This window comes from Varanus komodoensis, unplaced genomic scaffold (assembly GCF_004798865.1).
Source record: "Varanus komodoensis strain SLA01 unplaced genomic scaffold, ASM479886v1 scaffold15, whole genome shotgun sequence".
Lineage (NCBI taxonomy): Eukaryota > Metazoa > Chordata > Lepidosauria > Squamata > Varanidae > Varanus > Varanus komodoensis.
This window is the reverse complement of record NW_025335440.1, coordinates 9,289,573-9,309,768: the sequence shown is the minus strand read 5'-3', so window position 1 is coordinate 9,309,768 and position 20,196 is coordinate 9,289,573. Positions and strand designations below refer to the sequence as shown.

General features: G+C 48.3%; 1 protein-coding gene across 2 annotated transcripts; it reads right to left on the bottom strand.

Moving 5' to 3' along the window:
- Nucleotides 1-131: 131 nt before the first annotated feature.
- LOC123020645 (solute carrier family 22 member 13-like) lies at nt 132-20,072 on the bottom strand. Of its 2 annotated transcripts, XM_044424598.1 has the most exons (10): nt 19,409-20,072; nt 13,351-13,454; nt 13,013-13,167; nt 9,912-10,080; nt 6,858-6,978; nt 5,918-6,012; nt 4,573-4,787; nt 2,685-2,793; nt 2,136-2,345; nt 132-1,354 (listed from the first exon to the last, which is right to left on the bottom strand). In XM_044424598.1, the coding sequence occupies exons 1-10, from the start codon at nt 19,781-19,783 to the stop codon at nt 1,258-1,260; spliced, it is 1,650 nt and encodes a 549-aa protein (XP_044280533.1). In that variant the 5' UTR covers nt 19,784-20,072; the 3' UTR covers nt 132-1,257. The 2 variants fall into 2 exon arrangements, with proteins under 2 accessions (XP_044280533.1, XP_044280534.1); XM_044424599.1 differs by lacking the exon at nt 132-1,354 and having other exon boundaries at nt 2,210-2,341.
- Nucleotides 20,073-20,196: the final 124 nt, after the last annotated feature.

Here is a 20,196-nt window from a genome sequence, read left to right as displayed (position 1 = left end):
TGGTACAATCATAGCTCTGTGTTCATTTGTACACACAGACACACAGGGCTCAAAATGCTTCCTGCCCACTCAGGGCTTGAACTCCTGGAGACGCACAAAATCTGAAGAATGACCACTCTAGAACGCAAGGAAACATAAGAAGTGATTTATTTTTTAACAATATTCTCCAACGTCTTCTGCACAACTAAGAAAGGGAGAGAAGATTGAATAATATTGTACCATGGACGGGTGCAGGTTCAGACAGCATCATAACGGCTGAGTACGGGTAGAGTGTGGGTTGTTGTTGAACTCTGAGTTATCATCTTGTCTGAAACCACAAGCAACCTATGAAGAACCATGAACCAATGCAGGGCTTGTTCTTGGGTTGTGAATCTGTGGGTTGTTCACTACAGTTGATTATCCCAGCTGGGTTCAGACCACACGTGAATGCAAGTCGCAGCAAGAACACACACTCAATCCTGGGTTAGCACACTCAGCTGCGGGTTATCCTATTGCCTGAACCCAGTCTCAGACTGGAACCTTATGTGCTACTCAGAAGGAGAGTGTAGTTCCGGGCCAAGCTGCTTTGTAAAAGTACACCATAGGCATGGGGGACGCTCCAAGTCAGGACTACAGCAAGTGGGGGGGGGGCGGGGGGGACAAAGGATGTAAGCCCCTTCTACTTACCTCCAACCAACATCCCAATTCTGACGGTGTCCCTGCTCCTGCAAATGACTTTTTAGAAGTCAGTCATACAAGTGCTAATTGCCCGATTGGCTGGGACCTCATTCAGTTTAGCCCCTCTCAATAACAGCGCGCAGCAGCTGCAGGCAGAATTTTCCATCTCCAGGGAAGAAGTCCCGACCGAAACTCCGGAGAACTGGGGCCCGCCCATGCGAACATTGGCCAAGAGGCAGTTCCTCGCCAAAACCTGTCTTCCTGGAAGTCAGGCCTACCAGGTTGCTCCCACACAGGTGGACAGCACTGCAGGCTAACAGCCGTGTGGGTGTGAGCATTCCTTACAAAGAACAACCAGATCTAATGCAGTCCTATAAACATTGCTGAAAACATGAGAGTAGATTCTAATGTGTTTCCTTGCATCCAGGAAATCTATATCCAGATTTTTAAAGCCGGGCCTAACACAAAAGGTCAAATATAGATAGAAAAAGTCAATTAAAAGAGTTTTATGTCACTGATTTTTATCTGCCTTGCTCATAGTGAGATGTCCCACCGGTTCGTCTGCTGTCGCCTTTCATGGTGTGTTGGAGGAATTTCTGCCTACAGTCGCGTCACGGTTGTCTTTTCACCTTGGTCATTCTCTTCAGTTGGTTTGAAGTGCCCATTTTCCAAGCTCTTGCTGACTGTCTTACTGGTTCTACAGAAAGGAAAGAAGGTTTGAGAGAAAGAACACATTTCTTTCTTTATAATATTCTGCTGGAAATCGTAGAATTGCACAGTCCGAGAGCTAGAATAGACCTTGGAGGTCGTTCAATCTAATCTACTCAAGGAAGAAGGCCGAAGATGGCAACCTTCCTTTGGCCCTCCTGCCTCAGCTCGGATGCATCCAAAAAAGGAGAATCCTTAACTTCTGAGGCAGCTTGTTCTGCCATCAAACCACTTTTACTGTTAGAAAATTACTGAAGCGCCAAGAAATGCACACACACGCACTCATCTCTTCACGAAGGCAGCATCAAGGGATGAATTGCAACTGCAGGTCGCTCATGAGGATGGCTTTGAAAGGGGATTGGACAAATTCACGGAGGAGACCATCAGTGGCTCCCTCCCGTACCAGAGGCGCTACGCATGCACACCCCAGTTGCTCAGAAGCTTGGGCAGGAGGCGGTCTTGCACCCGTCCCGCTGGACGGAACAACCACATTTAAGTCTGTCCAGAAAATAACGCAAAATCAATACAACAGATGCAAAAGCAGCAAAATATGGCCAAACCGTGTGGTCACCACGAGCATTTTGACGGCAGGATACGACAGCAGAAGTGCTGCGCTGCCCTCAAAGGCCACCTTGAAGAGAGCTTTGCTGCCATCTGTCTGGGAGGCGCAACCGAGTGTGTTACGGGGGCCAGGCTTGCTTTCTACTCGTTGCAGAGGCAAAGGGACAAGAGAATGCCAAGTTATCTGTGGAACCACCAGGAGGACACACCTGTTCTCTCCCCCAACTTCATCCACGTAATCCAGAAGTTCCCTGCCGCACGTCTCCGGAAGGAGGAAGCAAAGGATCCCACCAGCCATAGCAGTGCTTCCAAATATCACCACAGGGATAGACTCATGGAACTTCTCCAAGACGCCAACCAGGGGCGAGATGATGCCAGCCACCCTGGCTATCATCTGGCATACCCCATTTCCAGTCTGCCTGAGGAGGAAGGAAGATGCAGAAGCAGGTGAAACTGAGAGGCAAAGAAACATTTGTTTACGGAAGTATAACACTGGTCCACCCACTCTGAGAAGCACAGAAATGAGTCTCAATGCTTCTTGATGCCAAGGCCAAATTTGGCCTTTCCAGGTCCCCTAGACAGCCTGGCCTCCTTCTCTGGTGCAGAGAGGCTGGCTGGGGCATGCTGGGAGCTGGCTGGGGCATGCTGGGAATTCTAGGCCTTTTGCTCTCTGACTAAACGTGTAGAATTTTGCCTTTCAATATATTGTAGTGCTGATTTGATTTAACTTTTAATTTTTTTTAAGGTTGCAGCCTCACCGGACAACAGTTGGGAACAGCTCCGTAGTATATACATAGGAAGTGGAGAAGGAACCCGCAATAGTGAATTTCCCAATGACGGCCAACACTGTTACCACCACAGGCAAATCTGGGAAGAAAGATTCAGTTTTAAAACACAGAGAACCCAGTATGGAAGAATGGGGGAATTGGAAGAAATCACAGATCCCATTGGGTATTGCAAAAGGGAAGTCAAATCTAGGGGTCCACAGGTTTCATTAATTCCATTTTATTTGCATTATCAAGCATCTTTCCTTCTGTTGCCTGCTTGCTGGTGAAATCACGCCTGTTGCAGGATCACAGCAACCTCCCTGCACTAATTCACTTGTGGTAATACATGTGTGGGTGTTTAGCACTAATACACATGAGTTTATACAAATGTGCACAAATATCCCCAAAATGTTTTTTAAAAGGGAAAATACACAAATCCCACACCATATCTGCATTTTCACACTTTAGCCTATGGGAGAAAAGTGTATTTTGGATCTGTGCAGGGTACCACTAAATTTACACATCGTATTCAATTTTTAAAAATGTTCCACAAGTCTACAAAATCTGTGTCACTTGGAAAAAGTCTGTCTGCTATAGAATCTGTGGGTGAGAATTGAAGAAATTGAAATTCGTTTGTGGATTCTCCAACTACTCTAGTCCAACAATCAAGTATTTATTCAGATATGAACATATTTCTTGGCTGCCTTTCAGGGCAGAAGTCAAGAAGCATGGCATGCAGCAATAAAACATATCGATCCAAGAAAGATAAGAAAGATAAACCTGTGATGAAGATGGCAACTAAACCAGCAACACACGGGCAGTACAAACAGACAGGTGGCTGGTCCTCCACCTTGTCTGGATTAAGTTTTGGCTTGCTCAGCTTCATCCACCCTCAGTGGACTTGCCAGTGGCTACCACCTGTTCACCCACCTGGACAACAGATTTGGCAGTGGGCATGCAGGTCTCCTGTTCATACGGTTTTCCATAGTGCAGTGACATGTCCTTCATTGCATCAACCTGATACATGATGGATCCGTGAAGGAAACCACAATCTCAGACTAGGAATAGCTGAACGAAGCTGTGATGCACTGGACTTTTTGGAGGGCTTTCATTCATAGAGCCAGTGTGGTGCAGTGGTTAAGAGCGCGGGGCTGGGACTTGAGCGATCTGGGTTTGAGTCCCCGCTCAGCCATGGAACCCCCTGGGTGACTTTGGGCCAGCCACAGACTCTCAGCCCAGCCTACCTCACAGGGTTGTTGTTGTGGGGCTTAGATGGAGAGCAGGAGGAGAAGAATGATGTAAACCACATTGAGTTCCTTGTGACCAAAGAAGGCAGGCTATAAATCCAATGAATAAATGAATAGGGTCACCACAAGTCAGAGATGACTTGATGGCACATAACAAGATAACCATTTCCTTCATTGTAAGCCATGCAGAGACTTTTTTTTAGTAATGGACGGCATAGAAGATTTTTAAACAAATAAATAAATATACATTAGTGCATTTTATGCAAATCTGTCTTTGCAATGGTCCATTTCTTCTCTTTGGGCAATGTGGCCTAGGAACCAACCGTCGTGGCTCTCAGGCAGTCCCCTCCAGACCGAGCAAGGGCCAGGCAAACACCGCCAGGGCAGGGGGTAACCAGGGTTAGTTGTCCGTGCATTGTCAGAGATCTTTGGCAACCCTGTGCAGAGACCAATTCTGCCCCTGAATCTTCCCGATACACCAAGAAATATATCTCATGACCAGCATCTCTCCATCCACGGGCTGATGCACTGCGCACGCACGGCTGGCCCCCGAGAGAGCCAGCCAGGCACGCTGTGGAAGTTTCAGTAGAGCTCTCAGGGCCGGCCAAGGAATTTCTTAAGTGGATGCTTACTTTTTGGAATGACTGTGATGAGCAGGCAAACTGCTCCGCCCAGAAGCAAACAGCACGCTTGGCATTTCTTTCTCCCTATCCACTGCATCAGGAAAAGACAGATGACACGAGCCGGAATTTCAACAGCCCCAAAGATGACTTGCGTCAGGTAGATATTCACACCAAACCTGCCCACATTCAGGCTTAATCCATAATACGCCAAACTATTGACAAACCTGGAGGGGAAAAGAATAGGCTGCATTTATGGTGGAAAGTAGAATGAACAGTAAGTCATGCAAGAACCCCTTCCCCCAAGAACATCTGTATTATCTTTAACGGCTGCTTTGACTTGGGGGTGGGGGTGAGAAAGAAAGGTATATGCCCTCAAGAAAGCTGAGTTAATTTTGCAAATGTGACTTTTAAAAGATGCAGCACTTTGCCATGATCATATATGCATGATAGTTTGAGATGGGGGCAGGGGGTGATATTCTGATTCTTTTAGGAATATATAAACCTGATGTATCTGAAATAAGCTTGTCTAACCCCAGACTATCTACTTTCAGGGGGTTGTAGGCCTGGGTAGAGAGCCTTTTCCATCCATGTTCCCAGAGAGGGAGTTACACAGCATTAACCGAGTGGTCTCTCTAGCTCAGCATCGTTCACTCTGCTTGGCAGAGGCTCTCCACAGTTTTAGATGGAGGCCTTTCCCAAGCCCTGACCTAGAAAGGCTGGGATTGAAACAGGAACCTTCAGCATGCCCCTGAGGTGTTCCAATGCCAAGCTATCACCTCTTCACTGGAGATGTCAGGAACTGAATCAAAGGCAGGGCTACCCTACCTTTTTGGGAAGCAAATTCAGAATTTTGAAAGAGCATCACAAGCCCTCTCACAAAATGGCTGCCTTGTGGATGGGACTTGCCCATTCATGGCATGGCCACCAGGGTGGGTATAGCCAGGCACCAAATGGTTTCCCAGAAGCCATATTGGTGTGATTTCAAAAAGAGTAACTCACCCAAGAACCTAAGTATGAGGCAGAGGTGGACTTGAAACATAGAAACAGAGCAAGTCAGAAGGAGCCTCCTGGGCCATCTAGTCTGACCCCTGGCTCCAGCTGGCTCTGCTCACGACATGACTTGAGCTCTGGGACACAACTACAGAGTCACTTTTTGAACCTGAATACAGATGGGCCCAAAGGACAGGACTTTGCTTTGCTATTTTTATTATACTAAAAATCTCAAGAAATAAAATAAGACTCAGGAGGGGTAAAAGGCTGGGCTGGACACCAATAACAGAACTGATCATCTTCTAAGTCTTTGGCTCACAAATCCTCTGCCGCTACTGGACAGGAAGGACACATGAAGACTTACCAAACTGACGACATCACGAGTGTCACTTTCATTAACTGAGGCTTTCTGAAGAGATCTAAAATACTTCCAGACTTGGCCTTTTTCTCAGGGTTCAGCTTTGGGAACAAAGGAGAATAAAAAGACAGAGGACGAAAAGGAAAACAAAAGCAAAAGAAGAACATTCTAATTAATCGCAAGCTTTCTCTAAGGCCTATCATGAGTCCACCTGCAGTTCCTTCCTCCAAACCCACCTTTTTGCAGTACAGCTCCCCTTTTCACCAGGATAAAATGAGGAAGGGGGGTCTGCAGCCATCATTTGCGCAATAAGTAAGCCACCCTACCTAAATAAACAAGGCAGGTTTTGCTGTACATGCTTGAGGCAAATGGAGGCTGCCAACTAATCGGGAAAAAATGGTTTGGAGAAATGTTCTGCTTTTGCACCAGTGGCGGGGAAAATGAGGGCCAGGGGCTCCTTTTCCTTGTCATCCTTCTCCCTTCAGTTTAGGTGAACTGATGCATTTGTACTGCTCCCCCCCTCTGGACTCAGAATGTGAAAACCCACCAGGTTTACTGACTGGACTCCATAGGACCGTCCAAAACACCATTGAGATGCATCCCTGGACTTTGCCCCAGTACCAGCAAGAGGTGCTGTTAGTGGGCGACCAGTAGGGCTGGAGCCCCGAATCTTTCATTTGGGGCCCCGAATGCCCAGGTGGTCATCATCTCATCCCCCACTCCATTGTCCATGAGCACTTGCGGAAAAAAAGGTCCAGAGGCTGAGAGGTCCTCTGCCCAATATAATCTTAAAATATAACCAGCAAAATCACATTCATCACATAGAAGCAAATGACTTGCATTCATGGTATATATTAACTTTTTATCATAATGATCAGAAGAAATAAGGTTGGACTTTTGGGAGGGGGACACGGAATAGAACATTGCACATCCCAGCCGGTCTTGCCTGATCTAACAGGTTAGGTGGGATAGTTCGTTTGTTCATAGCAGCTGCCTTCTGGAGAAGCTCCTTCGCTTCCTTGACTTTCCCTTTAGTCACGAGCCACCGAGGAGATTCAGGAAGGACCCTGAAAAATATTTGAGTGTGCAGAAGCAAGAAACATCAATCTTATGTTAAGTTACTGGGCATTTTGAGCCCTTTGAAACTGACTAGGAAAAGGTTGACTCTGATGCACAATTACGTAGCCCTCCCAGGAAATCAACTGTAAATTAGATAGAAGCTTTGTTGGGTAAGTCTGGAGAAAAGAGGGAAAAGCAAGGGGCATTGTTCCTTTTTTGTAATTATAGTCCACACTGGAGGGAAAATTCCAGGGACTGCACCCCTCTGGCCAGCCCAGTTGAGCCAAAGAATGGTACTGGCTGGAACCAGACCAATCTCCACCACTGCACAGCCTCTCAGCTCTGGGACTCCATCTCTCTTTCCAGCCCTGGAGCAAATTGGACACTCCAATAAATTTGGGGCCAAGAGCTTTCCACTAATAACATGTGTATTTCTGTCCATTGGTGAAACACCGCACAAAACATTGTTGAGGCAACCATGTGCACAATAATATTGAATAATAAAAAATAAAAATCAGTAAAAATGAGAGAAAATGTTAAAACGAAAAGAAAAAGGGACAGAGCACCAAAGTCTGTGACAGGGAAAACTGAAGGAACTGAACTGGGGAAACAATACATTGCACAAAACGTTTGTGCACAATTTGGAAACTTTAAAAATTAGAACAAGTTTCACTTTCAGAAGCAAGATGTGAAATAAGAACATCACAGAAGCTAAAGGGAACCTGTGCTCCCAGCTGATGATCTTGATGAGGGTCCCGCACAGTGGAGCTGGGGCAACTGTAAAATTATGCACCCAGAGGTGTTGAAGTTCTAGAAGGAGCTGACAAATTAAAAATTAACAAGTCACAAAGTTCAGATGGCATTCCACGAGCAGCAATTGAACTCAAAATGTTACTCCATCGTTACTTATTCATCTGCTCCTTAATGGGGGATTGGAAGGGCAATCAGTGCCAACACGAAACTTGAGGAATTTGTCCCGGAGCAAATGATGGCAAAGCGTTCAGAATGGTTTAAACAATGGATGTCTCTTTGTGTGTCCCACACTTGGGAGGGGCTCCCGTGATAAGGGGGCAGGGAAGCTGGCTGCACTCCCAAGGGCATGGGGCCTTCTTGAAAGTCCAACCTAGAGGGTTCTGGGTCTGAGTCTTTCCCCTGCAGGGATATTTGGATTAGGGCCAAAGAAAGCCTTGTGTCTTGGGGAAAGAGGCAGCCATGAGGCCTTACCAGGGTACCGCGACATTCAAGCGGCATGCGCAGGAGGCCCAAACCAAGCATGGACCAACCTGGCTCCTACAAAAGGAAGTTCTGCAACTTGACCATTATTTGCGAGACAAGAGAGTCCTTGGGCCACTGCATGCTTGGAACGCCTAGAAAGCTTTTGACAGAGCTTGTCAGCAAAGACTCCTGAGAAACCCCTCAGTTATGGAATAGGAAGGAGCATCCTGCCACGGATCCATGACTGCTTGAAGGACAGGGAATCACTGGAAGGGTTCAGGTTAGGGGAAGCTGCAGGTGTCCTGGACTGGAACATCAGAGCCTGGAGTGGCAATAATGGATGGAGAATGTGGCAAGGTGTAGGAGGACCAGAGGGGAAGGCAGAGCCAGAAGCAGACAGGAATCAAGACACAAGGGAAGATGTTGCAGGCCTGGATATCAGGTCCAGAAGGCAACCAACAGGAAGACTTGTGGTGGTTGCGATGGCCAAGCTTTTCACAGAGTCTCCTGTAGCTTCCAGGTGGCATTGAGGATTGCATTGATCCTCATTCTGCAAGGACCTACAGATGCTGCGCCAATCCTGCAAGCACTTGCAAGGGGGGCTTGGCTGCCTTCTCTATCAGGCCACCAGGGGGAGCTGCCCGGCTTGGCAGAACCTGGTCCCTCCCACACTCCAACGCTGCTCCTGCTTTGGCATGTAAGTAGAATAGACCCGGTGGGACTATGAATAAGATGAAGATACTGGGGGATCCTCATGGTTGCACCGTTGCAACAATTTTGAGCAGGGTGGGAGGCTAAAGGGAGAATCCAAAATGAGCTCCATGAAAATTGATCATGCTCAGGGAGATCAAAATGCTGGCTGGTTGTGAGGGGAGGGAACACAAAAACAGGGGCAGGCAAAGAGGAGTGGAGTAGAGGATTCTGAAGGCAGCTTGGCTACCTGGCTGGAGCCCTGAGCAGGAGCGCCCCCTTGGCAGCATACTGCTGCAGGGTTGTGACACTCTAACCCATGGGTCCTCAAACTATGGTCCATGGGCCAGATATTGACCCGCCATGCTCATTTATCCAGCCTGCCTTAGAGCTTTTGGACTTGCTCAGAGAAAACAATCTCTGAGCAAGTCCAAAAACTCTGAGCCAGCACAGGTGTCCTTTCAAACTGAGCAGAGAGCCGGCGCATGCGCCTAATTGTAAAAGCTCAACTGCGCATGCGCCAGCTCTCCCCCCGCCCCCTGCCCCCATTGCATGCATATACAGAGCGGGAATACAGAGAGGGGAAACAGAAGAAAGGAGGGCAGAAGAAAGAGAGAGAGAGACGAAGACACTAAAAAAGGGTTGAAGGTAAGAAAAATATAACTTTTTAAATCCATGTTTAAGTATGTGAGCCACATCCTCGGGCTACAAGCCAAGCCACGGCCACCTCGCTGAGCCCGGGGGCAGCCTTCTATGGGGAGGCCACCAGGCTCGGTGAGGTGGCCGCGGCTTGCGGTGGAGGCATGGGAGCCCTGGCCTTCTGCCCCCTTGAATATGGACATGCTCTTCCCCACCTCATCTTGGGCTTCTTTTTAAAATTTTAATTAATTTTTAATTAATTTTTAATTTTCAGTGTGCATAGGAATCCATTCATATTTTTTTCAAACTATAGTCCGCCCCCACAACAGTCTGAGGGACAGTGAACTGGCCCCCTGTTTAAAAAGTTTGAGGACCCCTGCTCTAACCCATTACTCACCATATGTAAAAAAAGAGAGCCAAGACCGGGACAGAGCCAACAATCTGCAGCAGCCTCCAGTCGCGGAAGGCGTAAGCCAAGCCCCCCAGAACCATCTGGCCTGTGGCAAAGCCCAGATGGGCGATAACAATGGTGTGTGGCCGGTAGTTGACCCCGACCCATTCGATACCTAGAAATAAAAGAAATCCATGGGAATCTAAAGCCCATTGTTAATTGGGAAGATGCAGATAAAAATAAAATAAATAATAGAATAGACAACTTTAGCAAAGGCTTCCTCACAAGAGCAGGATTCCTTAACAGCAAATTCACACCCGGCATTCTCCTGTCCTTGGCAATGATTCCAGCTGCCAGAGCAAAGAGAACAGCTTTCTGTGTAAGGAACTTCCCTCAGCCATTTGCTTAGAATAATTCAGCTACGTCATCCTGAAATATTGCTCTGGTAAAAGTGTGTATAGAAAGAGCTTTGTTGCGCCATCCTCTGGTCACAAGTGGAACACGGCTGCTGGTTCACACATGAAGCTAACCCATGGCTTGTTGAAAGTGTTTGCATATTTTATTTATTTATGATATTTACATCCTACTTTTTTTTCCTTTAAAACAATTCAAGGAGGCTTCTCCCTCTTCTCAATCTTATCCTCACAACAACAACCCTGTGAGGTAAGTTGGGCTGTGACTGGCCCAGGGTTCAAAGTAACACTAACCCATGATATGAGTAATTGCTGCGATGTGTGAGCCCAGTCCCAGTAACAAGCCATGGTTTCTGTGCTGTTCATGGTTCATGTTAACCATGAACAGCACAGAAAAATATACCTATGATTTAGTCATTGGGTTGCAAACTCTGGAATTTTTGAATCATGGGTTGTTATTGTGTCTGAACTCACAACTGTGAGTTGCACCCAGGTTGTTTTGCCAAGCTTCAGAGGCGGTGGGCAGCAGCAGTGAAAGCCCCCAGCTGCTTTATATGCCAATGCTATAGAGCCCCAAAAGCTATACAGGGAGGGAGTGGGTGAAGAACAAGCACCCCAGGGATTGAAAAAACTCACTGTGATTGGTTAGATCACCACAATCTAACCATGAGGAGGGCACAACTGATTGGCTAACTAAATGATGGGCTAACTAAATATTTATGAACAAAACAGGTCAGGAGATGACCTTATACCTTATATCAGGTCAGCCTATGACCTGGTTTGCATGTGATGCTAAGTCATTATTCATCTAACTCCTGGGTTGTTGAATTCTAGGTAGTCATGAGGCACAAATCCAGCAGCTCTAACAAACCATTGCTTACTGATCAGAAACAACCCAGAAAGAGGATCCACTGTTTTCTGTTGAGTCGTGGATACTGGGTTGCTTAAGCCAGGCATTACAGTTGTGTGCGAACCCAGAACCATGGGTTGTTCATGAGTTGTTTCATCAGGGTGCAGAGGCAGGGGACAAAAGTCATTGAAAAAACCAACCACAGTACATGCCAGTGCTACAGCGTTACTGTGATTGTGTGTGTGCGTGCGGGGGGGGGGCACCTTTAACACAAGCCTTGGCATATAAACAGCAGGGTTACCCGGCTGCTCCTTACAAAGGCTTAACCGAAAATGGAGCTGTCCCTTTAGCTTCAGGCATGCTGCTGACTGTCCCAGCCAGGGCCGGGAGGGCGCCTTTCCCACCATCTGCCCACCCTCCCAGTCAGCTTCTTCAGAGCCCGGCTTCCGCGCTGCTAATTCCCGTCTCTGCTGGCTTCCTCCAGTGCGTGCCCACAGCAGAACCGTCTCTCTCCACCTCGCCAACCTTTGCCAGGCTGCTCCTTCCCCATGCAGGCGCTCCTCCTCCCAGGGTGGCAAGGCGAGTTGAGTCCACGCCTAGGCCCCTGCCTCTGCCCTGGTCTGTAGGGATTAAGCGCCTTTCCTACTCCCTGAGTCCCATTCACCTACCACCTCTGTCTTCCGACTGCTGCTTTTCTCTTTCTCCCATGACCACCTCCATGTCCTCCCCTCCTGTTGCTCCCCTCCGTCTCCCCTTTATCCCTCTGACACTGCCCTGCCTCCATCCTTTCATCCAGGTGTTCCCTCCCTGGGGAAAGCAGTGGCACACCTGGCCCCTCCCCCACCCAATGCTCCATCTCTGTAGGACTTGATGCTTCAGGAGCCGGCTCCATTGCCTCTTTGCCCCCCCATGGCGCCTTCCCCTTGCCTGGCTACCAGGTAGGAGACAGCGAATCCCACCGACCCTTCGCAGCTACAAAGGTATCTGGGGCACAGAGGAAGCAGGTGAAGGGGGAAAGGGGTCAGAACCCCGGAACTGAGAAAGCAAGCAAGAGTTTGGTCAATCATCTGTCACACAAACTCCAAGCAAGGCAATCAACCGTGGGTTGACAATGGGTTAGTGTCACATGCAGACCAGGTCTGTTTGTCCACTGGGATGCGTGTTGTCTACACATCTTAGACAGAGAGGGGATTTCTCCGTCACCTGCTACCTGATCTTTTTAACTGGAGATCCTTTGGGCTGAAACCAGGATCTGTAAAAGTTTGTGCTTGGTCTATGGGGTCCAGTCATGTGGCATTTCTGGGCATGCCTCTTCTAGGACTGTTGGAAGCAAACATTGGAACAAGAAAGTGTTTCCAGGTACAGGGGAGCTGGTACTACCAGTCAAAATAGACTGCGGAGCTATTCTGTCTTCTTAATAAATATTCAGTGATGTGAAACATCACCGGAGGGGTATAAAATAGTTGACATGCTCTCCCATCATGTTCAGGGAATGAAGCAGGGTGTTTGCACAATAAACACCTCGTCTGGAAGCCCAGAGGGCTGCAAATGTTCTTCGTCTCTTAAAGCTTGTCAAAACATAGAAGTCCATTTCTGCCTTACAACTCAAATTTTCTTGGTTGTGGCAGGTTGGGGCATGCTGGGAGTTGTAGTCCTACAGAGGTTGGAGAAGGTTGCCCTTGGAAGCCACTGCTGGTCAGGGTTAGAAGAATAAATTTTTGCTAGCAGCCAGCGTGTGCATGCCTGAAATTCAACAGGAATCCCGTTCCAATTCCCTTTGTGCATCCACAGGGGTTCCTGCCACTTCCCGAGCGGTTTGGAGGTTCTGGCAACAAGGAACTTACCTAGAGCTAAAATGCTGATGGAGGCTCCAGAAATAGAAACGCCCACGAGAAATCGGAGCATGCTGTACACATAGAAATTTGGAGCAAAGGCCGTGGCAACCCCAAACATGCCGACAATGAGCAGGGACAACAGAGACAACGGTCGACGGCCATACCTGAGAAGAAAAAGGTGGCCTGCTGTCTCTTGGGTTATAATGAGCATTCCCTTCTAAGCCCAAGAAAAGGAAGCTTTGACCAACGGATCCCTCATCTCAGCAGCAGGATCCTCCCCGCCATTTGCTCCCCCTTGCTCTGCAAGGTGCTGTTTTTTCTAAAAAAAAATAATATCTCTCTCTTACCGGTCACTTAACATTCCAGAGACCAGCGCTCCAGCGAGAAGGCCCAGCATGAAAATGGACTGGGAGATGTCAATTAGATCTTTCCGGTCGCAGACCAGGTCAAACTTAAGGAAGGAAAGGAAGGCCACTTGATTGGAAGGTCAAATCACTATGGGATGTACTGCATGCAACTATCGCCAAGGTCTGGTCACAACAGTTCTGGTCTCCTTAGGGACATTTGCCTGGCACTGACTCTATTATTGTTTCGGCACCAGGCAAAAACATTCCTTTTTAACACCTTTTTAAATAACTGATCCTGTCCTCCCATTCACTGTTTTTATGTTGTTATCATTGTATTGTTTTCAATTCTGATTATGATGTATTTTACTGTTTATTCATTACTATATTTTTACAGTAAGCCACCTTGAGACTTTTGGGTAGAGGGCAACATATAACTTTAGTATTTTTTAACACACATTGCTTTCATTTTTCAGAGACATCTTTGATTGAGAAGGGTAAGACACGTATTTGAATATCAGCATTTTTTTCTGCCATGCAGCAAAAGGTGTGTTAAAATCCCCGAGAGTGTGTATCCTCGTTTAATTTGCAGAGTTGAATGAAGAACTCCCAGATCAGATTCTGCGATGGGAGGCGAAGCTGAGCACGGATGGGGAATGAGCAGCTTTCCCAGTATTCCTGAACTTCCGTTCCCTTCGCCATTACTATTCTAGCTAGGTCTGATGGGAGATGCCTTCCAACACTGCCATTTGCAGTGTCCCATATCCCCTACCCCACGTTAGGTGGTACAGCCTGGTGCAGATCTCCTCAGTCCCAGGCAAGCATCATCCACAGTCACAAATGCTAGGAGTGGTACCCCGAAACATCTGGAGGGCGCTGGGTTGGGGAAGCAAGGTGATCAGGGCTATGGCAGCACACATTCCCTTCATACCCTGCTGGCTGGGGAAGTGGGGGATGGTCCTATACCTCCAAAACACCCCATTGGGGAAAGCTGGTGCACGGCCAAGAAGGGAAAAATGTTTAACACCCCACCCCAGTTCAAGGCAACAAGTCTGTTCAACAACCAGGTCCCAAAGCTGACGGATCTAACAGATCCAGGGCTGGAAACAGAACTCATCTTAAACTCCATGAAGATGACAATGTATTCCACATCAGTTCGCGCCCTTATCCCTTATTGCTCTGTTTGAGAGCCCAACTGAATTATTTGGATTGGGTTCCATCCCACTTTAAACATAAACCCAACATTGCACAAGTTGACTTTCAGCATGATTATCCTGGCAGGCTTCCAGGTCTGTTCACTTTTTTTTGGCCCCAGAGACTTTCTTGGATACGTGCTCCAGTAGCTGGCACTTTTCAAACCTATTCTCTGCCCAGCCTGGCCATCTTCCTGACACATTAGCTTCCCATCTGCTAATAGAAGTTCTTTTTAACATGGGGCAGAGGCATTCAACCTGTAGTTGCCCCCCAGAGGCATGATGGGAAGGAGTTAGTCTCCTTCCTGCAGAGATCTAACTAGCTGGGCTACATCTCCCGCTTTATTTTTAAACTCTGCAGCCCCAGAAGCATGACTGGGGTCCAGGGCGGGCACCCGCTGAGGCACCGCACCCCAGCAGGGACCCACCGGCAGGGGCTCTCGGCATTCCTGTTCCCCTCTCTGTCCAAGACAGCAGCGGCGGTGGGAGGGGACAGCGAGTGATGCCACTGACACACCTGTCCCCTCCCTGCTTGTCAAGCAAGGTGAGGAAGGGATGAAGCGCAGCTGCAGCTGGTGGCAATGCTGGAGAGAAGTAACTCTCACCTTTGGGAAGGGACCCAAACGCCCTCGGCAACCTGGTGCAGCACCACCTGGGACATCCATCGGTGGTGGGTGTTCGCCGCCAGGTGCCTGCTTCCACACACGCTCGGCTGCCGGGACAAAGCACCTATGGAGGCTTCGTCCCACACTGCCGCCAGGCAGCTGTTGCCGCTCTGGTGTGTGTGGGGGTGTGCACTAGCTGGATTCGGTGTGGGGGCAGTGTGTGCACTAGCTGGATTCCATACGCATACACAGTGCACCTGGGTGGCGTGTGAATGTTTGCCTCTCCATGCACGCATGCTCCTTAGGTACCACGGTTGTGGCGTCTGGGAAAAGGGTCTAACCTAAACCAGCCCTTGGGTCATATGTGATTGGGCATTGGGGACTGGACCCCACCTCTGCCTTGTACTCAGGCCCGTTGGCAAGTCACTTCCCCGTTAGCTTCACCCATTTTGCCTTCTTCAGGGAGGCAGCCAGCTCAGGATGTGCATAGGTTGCCCACAGCGCTTGCAATGTTCAAGAAGTTTCACCTGGCCAAAAAGGGCAGGGCGCTCGCTGGAGGGAATACGCAGGCATCATGATGTGCTGACATTCACCCCATTTCCCTGCCTCGCTCTTGACACCATTGCCCCCCCGCCCCCCGCCTTAGAGGGAAGGCCCCAAAAGCGAGGCGTTCTTCCCTCCCTCCCCAGGTGCTTATGCTATAGAGTCAAAATGCACCACTTTCCGGGAGGGTGCAAACTCTACCTGCCGCTGCCACCAGAGGCCAGCACTGAGCTCCTGAACTACACAATGCGAGTTATATGCACAGATGGCAGAGGATCATGGGCTCATTGGTTTCTCCAAACATACAGCCTCTTAGCCCCCTTGAAGGCCCTAAGCATGGATTGTATGTTTCTGTTCGCCACAGGTCAGTTTACTCGGATTACAATCCTATGCACAAGACCCCCTTTGAAGGTGGGGAGGCTTGATTTTCCAAGTAAGCATGCATACGGGCTTAAGTTATGGAGAAAGCTGCAAGTGGAGGCTGAGAGGAGTGCTCCTTCAGCCAACTCCGAGGTGTTAAGTGTTGGGATGGCATGCAAAAACTCTAAATAAATAAATAAATAAAAATAAACAAACTCGCAGCTCCTTAAGTGAGACTCTGTGCAGGACATTGCAACTGCCACAGATCTTAATTGATAGTTGTGGCATGCAGGGAGAAATGTAGATCATTTTCAGTTCTGTCTGGGGAGCTACTCATATGCTGTGTTGGGGAATGTTTGCTTGTTTAAAGCTTTTATATACCATCCAACTATTAGTATCTTGGGATGGTCTTACAGTAAAAGCAGCGTAAAATGAAATGAAGCACAGCATCCAAATACAGTGGAACCTCAGCTCACGAATGCCTCAGTTCATGACCAAATCGGGTGGCGAACAGAAATTTCATAAAAATTTTGACTCGGGTTACGAACTCCGCACTGGGTGGCAACCGAGATCGCAGCCACCCCCCCACCCCTCCACCCAAGTGGGGAGATGGCCAGGATCGCGGTCGCGCTCATGCAGGGAAGGCAGGTGCGACCGCGGTTGTGCTCGGGGGCGGGGAGATGGCCACGATCGTGCTGGGGGGGATGGACAAGATCGTGCCCACCTCCCCCCCCCCCGGGCGTGCCCATCCATGGCTGCGATCACAATCGTGCTCATGCTGGGGGGTGGGGGTTGAGATGGCTGCGTTCGTGCTCAGGATGGTGGCGGGGAGATGGCCGTGATCTTTGTTGTTGTCACTTTTCTTCAAATTTTTCTGATTAAAAAAATAGTTACAGAATGGATTAACCGTATTTACATTGAACCCTATGGGGAAATTTGACTTGGGTCACGACCAATTTGGGCCACGACCAGAGTCCTGGAATGGATTAAGTTCGTGAGCCAAGGTACAACTGTAATTCCAGTAAGATAAAACCCACATTAAAACCTAACTGAACATTAAAATAATGGGAAAATAAAAAGGGTTTAACCTGACACTGAAAGGAACAGTGTGTGGGCAGCAGGCGGACCTCTCTGGGGAGCGCATTCCACAGCCAGGGCACCACCACGGAGAAGGCCCTTCTCCGGGTAGCCACCCTCCTAACCTCCTTCAAAGAAGGCTCTCCGCCTTAGATCTTAAGGGGTGGGTGGGAAACGCTCCTTCAGATATCCGGATCCTAAGCCGTTTAGGACTTTATAGGTCATCACCAGCACCTTAAATTGGGCCGGGGCTTCAACCGGCAGCCAGTGTAGCTGGTAGAGGACTGGCATTATATGCAGATACCTGCCGGTCTCCGTTAACATCCTGGCAGCTCTGTTTTGAACTACTGAACTATCCTGACCACCTTCAAGAGCACTTCCATGCAAAGCATGTTCCAATAGCCCAGTTAGAAAGTCACCAGAGCATGGGTCATCGTCGCTAGGCACTGCTTATAGGCCACTAAACTCAAAACTTTTTAGCACTTAGGAACGGTTTATTTGTTACTTTTTAACTTGGTTTTCCCTTGGTTGTGAGCTTGCCAAAGTGCTGTTACACTGAAGGTTTGTGAGCTGCAGCTCGGTGAGGCTTCGGCGAATGGGGCGGCACAGACATTTTCTAAATAAATAAATAACAGTAGTAAGAGGAAAGGTTGAGGTTTGCTGGGGGTATCCGTGGACAGAGAGCAGATCAGCGGAGAAAGAACAGTGCTTGCATCATCGCTCTTTTGATTTCACAACTCAGCATGAATGGGAGAAGCTGGAGAGGGAAATCCTGAGTCATACCCCATGACTCAAAGGAGGCCAAAGTCCACGGAATTACTTTCGCTCACACGTGTCCTTTACTACACGCACACCCTCCTGCTCTACATTCTTGGCTTTAGCCTGCCCAGACTGGAACGATCATGAAACAGGGCGAAGTGGACACTTGTTCGTTACGGGCAACGCGATCCAGCCTGTAACTCTCCAGACTCCATCGATTATGAATAACCTGATAGGCACTGAAGAACGCAGAGGTGAAGATGAGCCCCACGTGTCTCCTCCCTGCAAAACCCTTAGATGGCCGATTTCCGCTGCCCAGGCACTTTGCCTCTGCTTATCAGGAAGGGGGGCTGCAACGATGCTGGGAGACACTGTGTTCTGGTGGAGCCCCTCCGTGTCCCTCATTTAACCACATCGTATCACCTCTTTCCACCATTTGCCTGGCCAGGAATTGAGTGGCTTCCTGAATGTGGAAGGAGAAAAGGAAGGGAACCGTGTGGCTGGGATGCATGCAGAGTGCTGGCAACAGCAGGAGGGCCACAAAGTGAGGCAGAAGGAAAATATCCCAAGCAGTCCAGGACCAGAAAAAATCTGTAGCAACGGTGACCTCGAGAGAGCAAGAACAGTCATGCTGCAGAACTTCTGGTTAGAGCAGCAGGTCCTCCTCCCCACCTCAGGGAAGCCAGAACAGCTGGGCTTTACACAATAGGAATGTACCAGACAAAACTTTGGCTACCAGTCTGGGCCATTAAAATTCCTCTATAGTGTAATATAGACAAGACTGTTTAAACCCTCACCAGCTGCTCCTGCTGCTTCATTATGTTATCTTCAGCAATTTTATTTTTTCTGATGCCTGATATTATTTCATATGCCCTTTTTGCCAAACAGCCACCAAGACAATGCACAATCACTCTAAAATATAATAAAACATCTGATCCACATGGGCACTAATAGAACCATTTAAAAGATTAAATGGCACTTAAAAAAAATCAGACAACCAGAGGAAAAACTGGGACTCTTAGCACTCATCCTGAAAACTGAATGATCAGGGACCCATGGTAATGCCGGAGGGCATCCGGGAACGTAGTCTAGAAGTGCCATAGGGGAGACTTTCCCATGAACCAACGAAGATGGTGTGGGCAGCAAAAGCCTCTCCTGCATCTCTTAAAGGGACAGGTTCAAAACAAGATGGCTGGTACATTAGACAGTCAGGTCCTAATCCAGAACCGAGCTCCCCAAATGGGTTTGTCTACAACTCTCACAACCACCACCAAGCAAGATCATTAGCTATGGCAGCCAATTGTTCCTGAAGGGCACCGAGCGAGGTAACACTACCTGAACTGTTTTTAAAAGTGCATTTGTTCGTGGAGTAATCCATACAGAAGCTGGTAACTCTTTGGGTAGAAAAGAGTTTATCCTGGAAACCTGTACTGAGCAGAGGGTTGAACCCAATGGTCCTCTGGCCCCTTCCAAGGCTACTATTCTATGATTCTATGGTTGTAAGCAAATAAAGGGTTTCCAAACCTGTGTGACCAAGGATGGCTCTCGCTTTGACGGATACACCCACCCTTCTTGGCAGCTCACAGAAGAATTAAGTCCGTATCTCTCAATGGCCTCAAGGCTCTGGTCCTCCACTGGAGTGTACATGAAACATTCTTCGAAAGTCCCATCAGGTTTTTTGGGAAGGGTGAAATTTAGCTTTTCCTCTTTGGTCAAGTTCAGGCCAATGGTATCAAACCAGCTTGTGTTGCAATGATGGAGTTCTTCTAGGACCATGAACAACTGGCTGAACATATGAAAACCGACACTGGGTGCACTCAGGGTCATCAGCACCACCAACAAGGCCTGGAATCGCCCAAAATCATTGAGCGCCTTGATGATTTCCCCCACATCCGTCATTGTCGGTTTCTTTCTACCCTTCACCTCTGTGGCTGCAATATCTACCCCAAGAGCCTCCTCCTATTAATATTTAAACCCAAAATAAACTGGGAGGTGGCACTGTGCAAGAGAAAGGGGCTAATATTCATCAGAACTTTTGTTAGCACAGTTCAACACATGACATCTTTGCAACTCTACTGTGTAACCTATTAATTGTCAGCTGTACATCATGGTGGACAGCAGTGCTTGCTGTTTTCCAGAAGTGAAGAAACAAAGAGGACTACAACTTACCACAGAAAGAGGAACACCGGTCTCAACCCCAGACCAAACTCAAATATATTTTCAAACATTACAGGAGATCTTCCTCAATTTACAGTAACGTGGTTATTCTCGTGCGTGGATCTGATACAACTGCGGAAAACTATTTGGGCAAT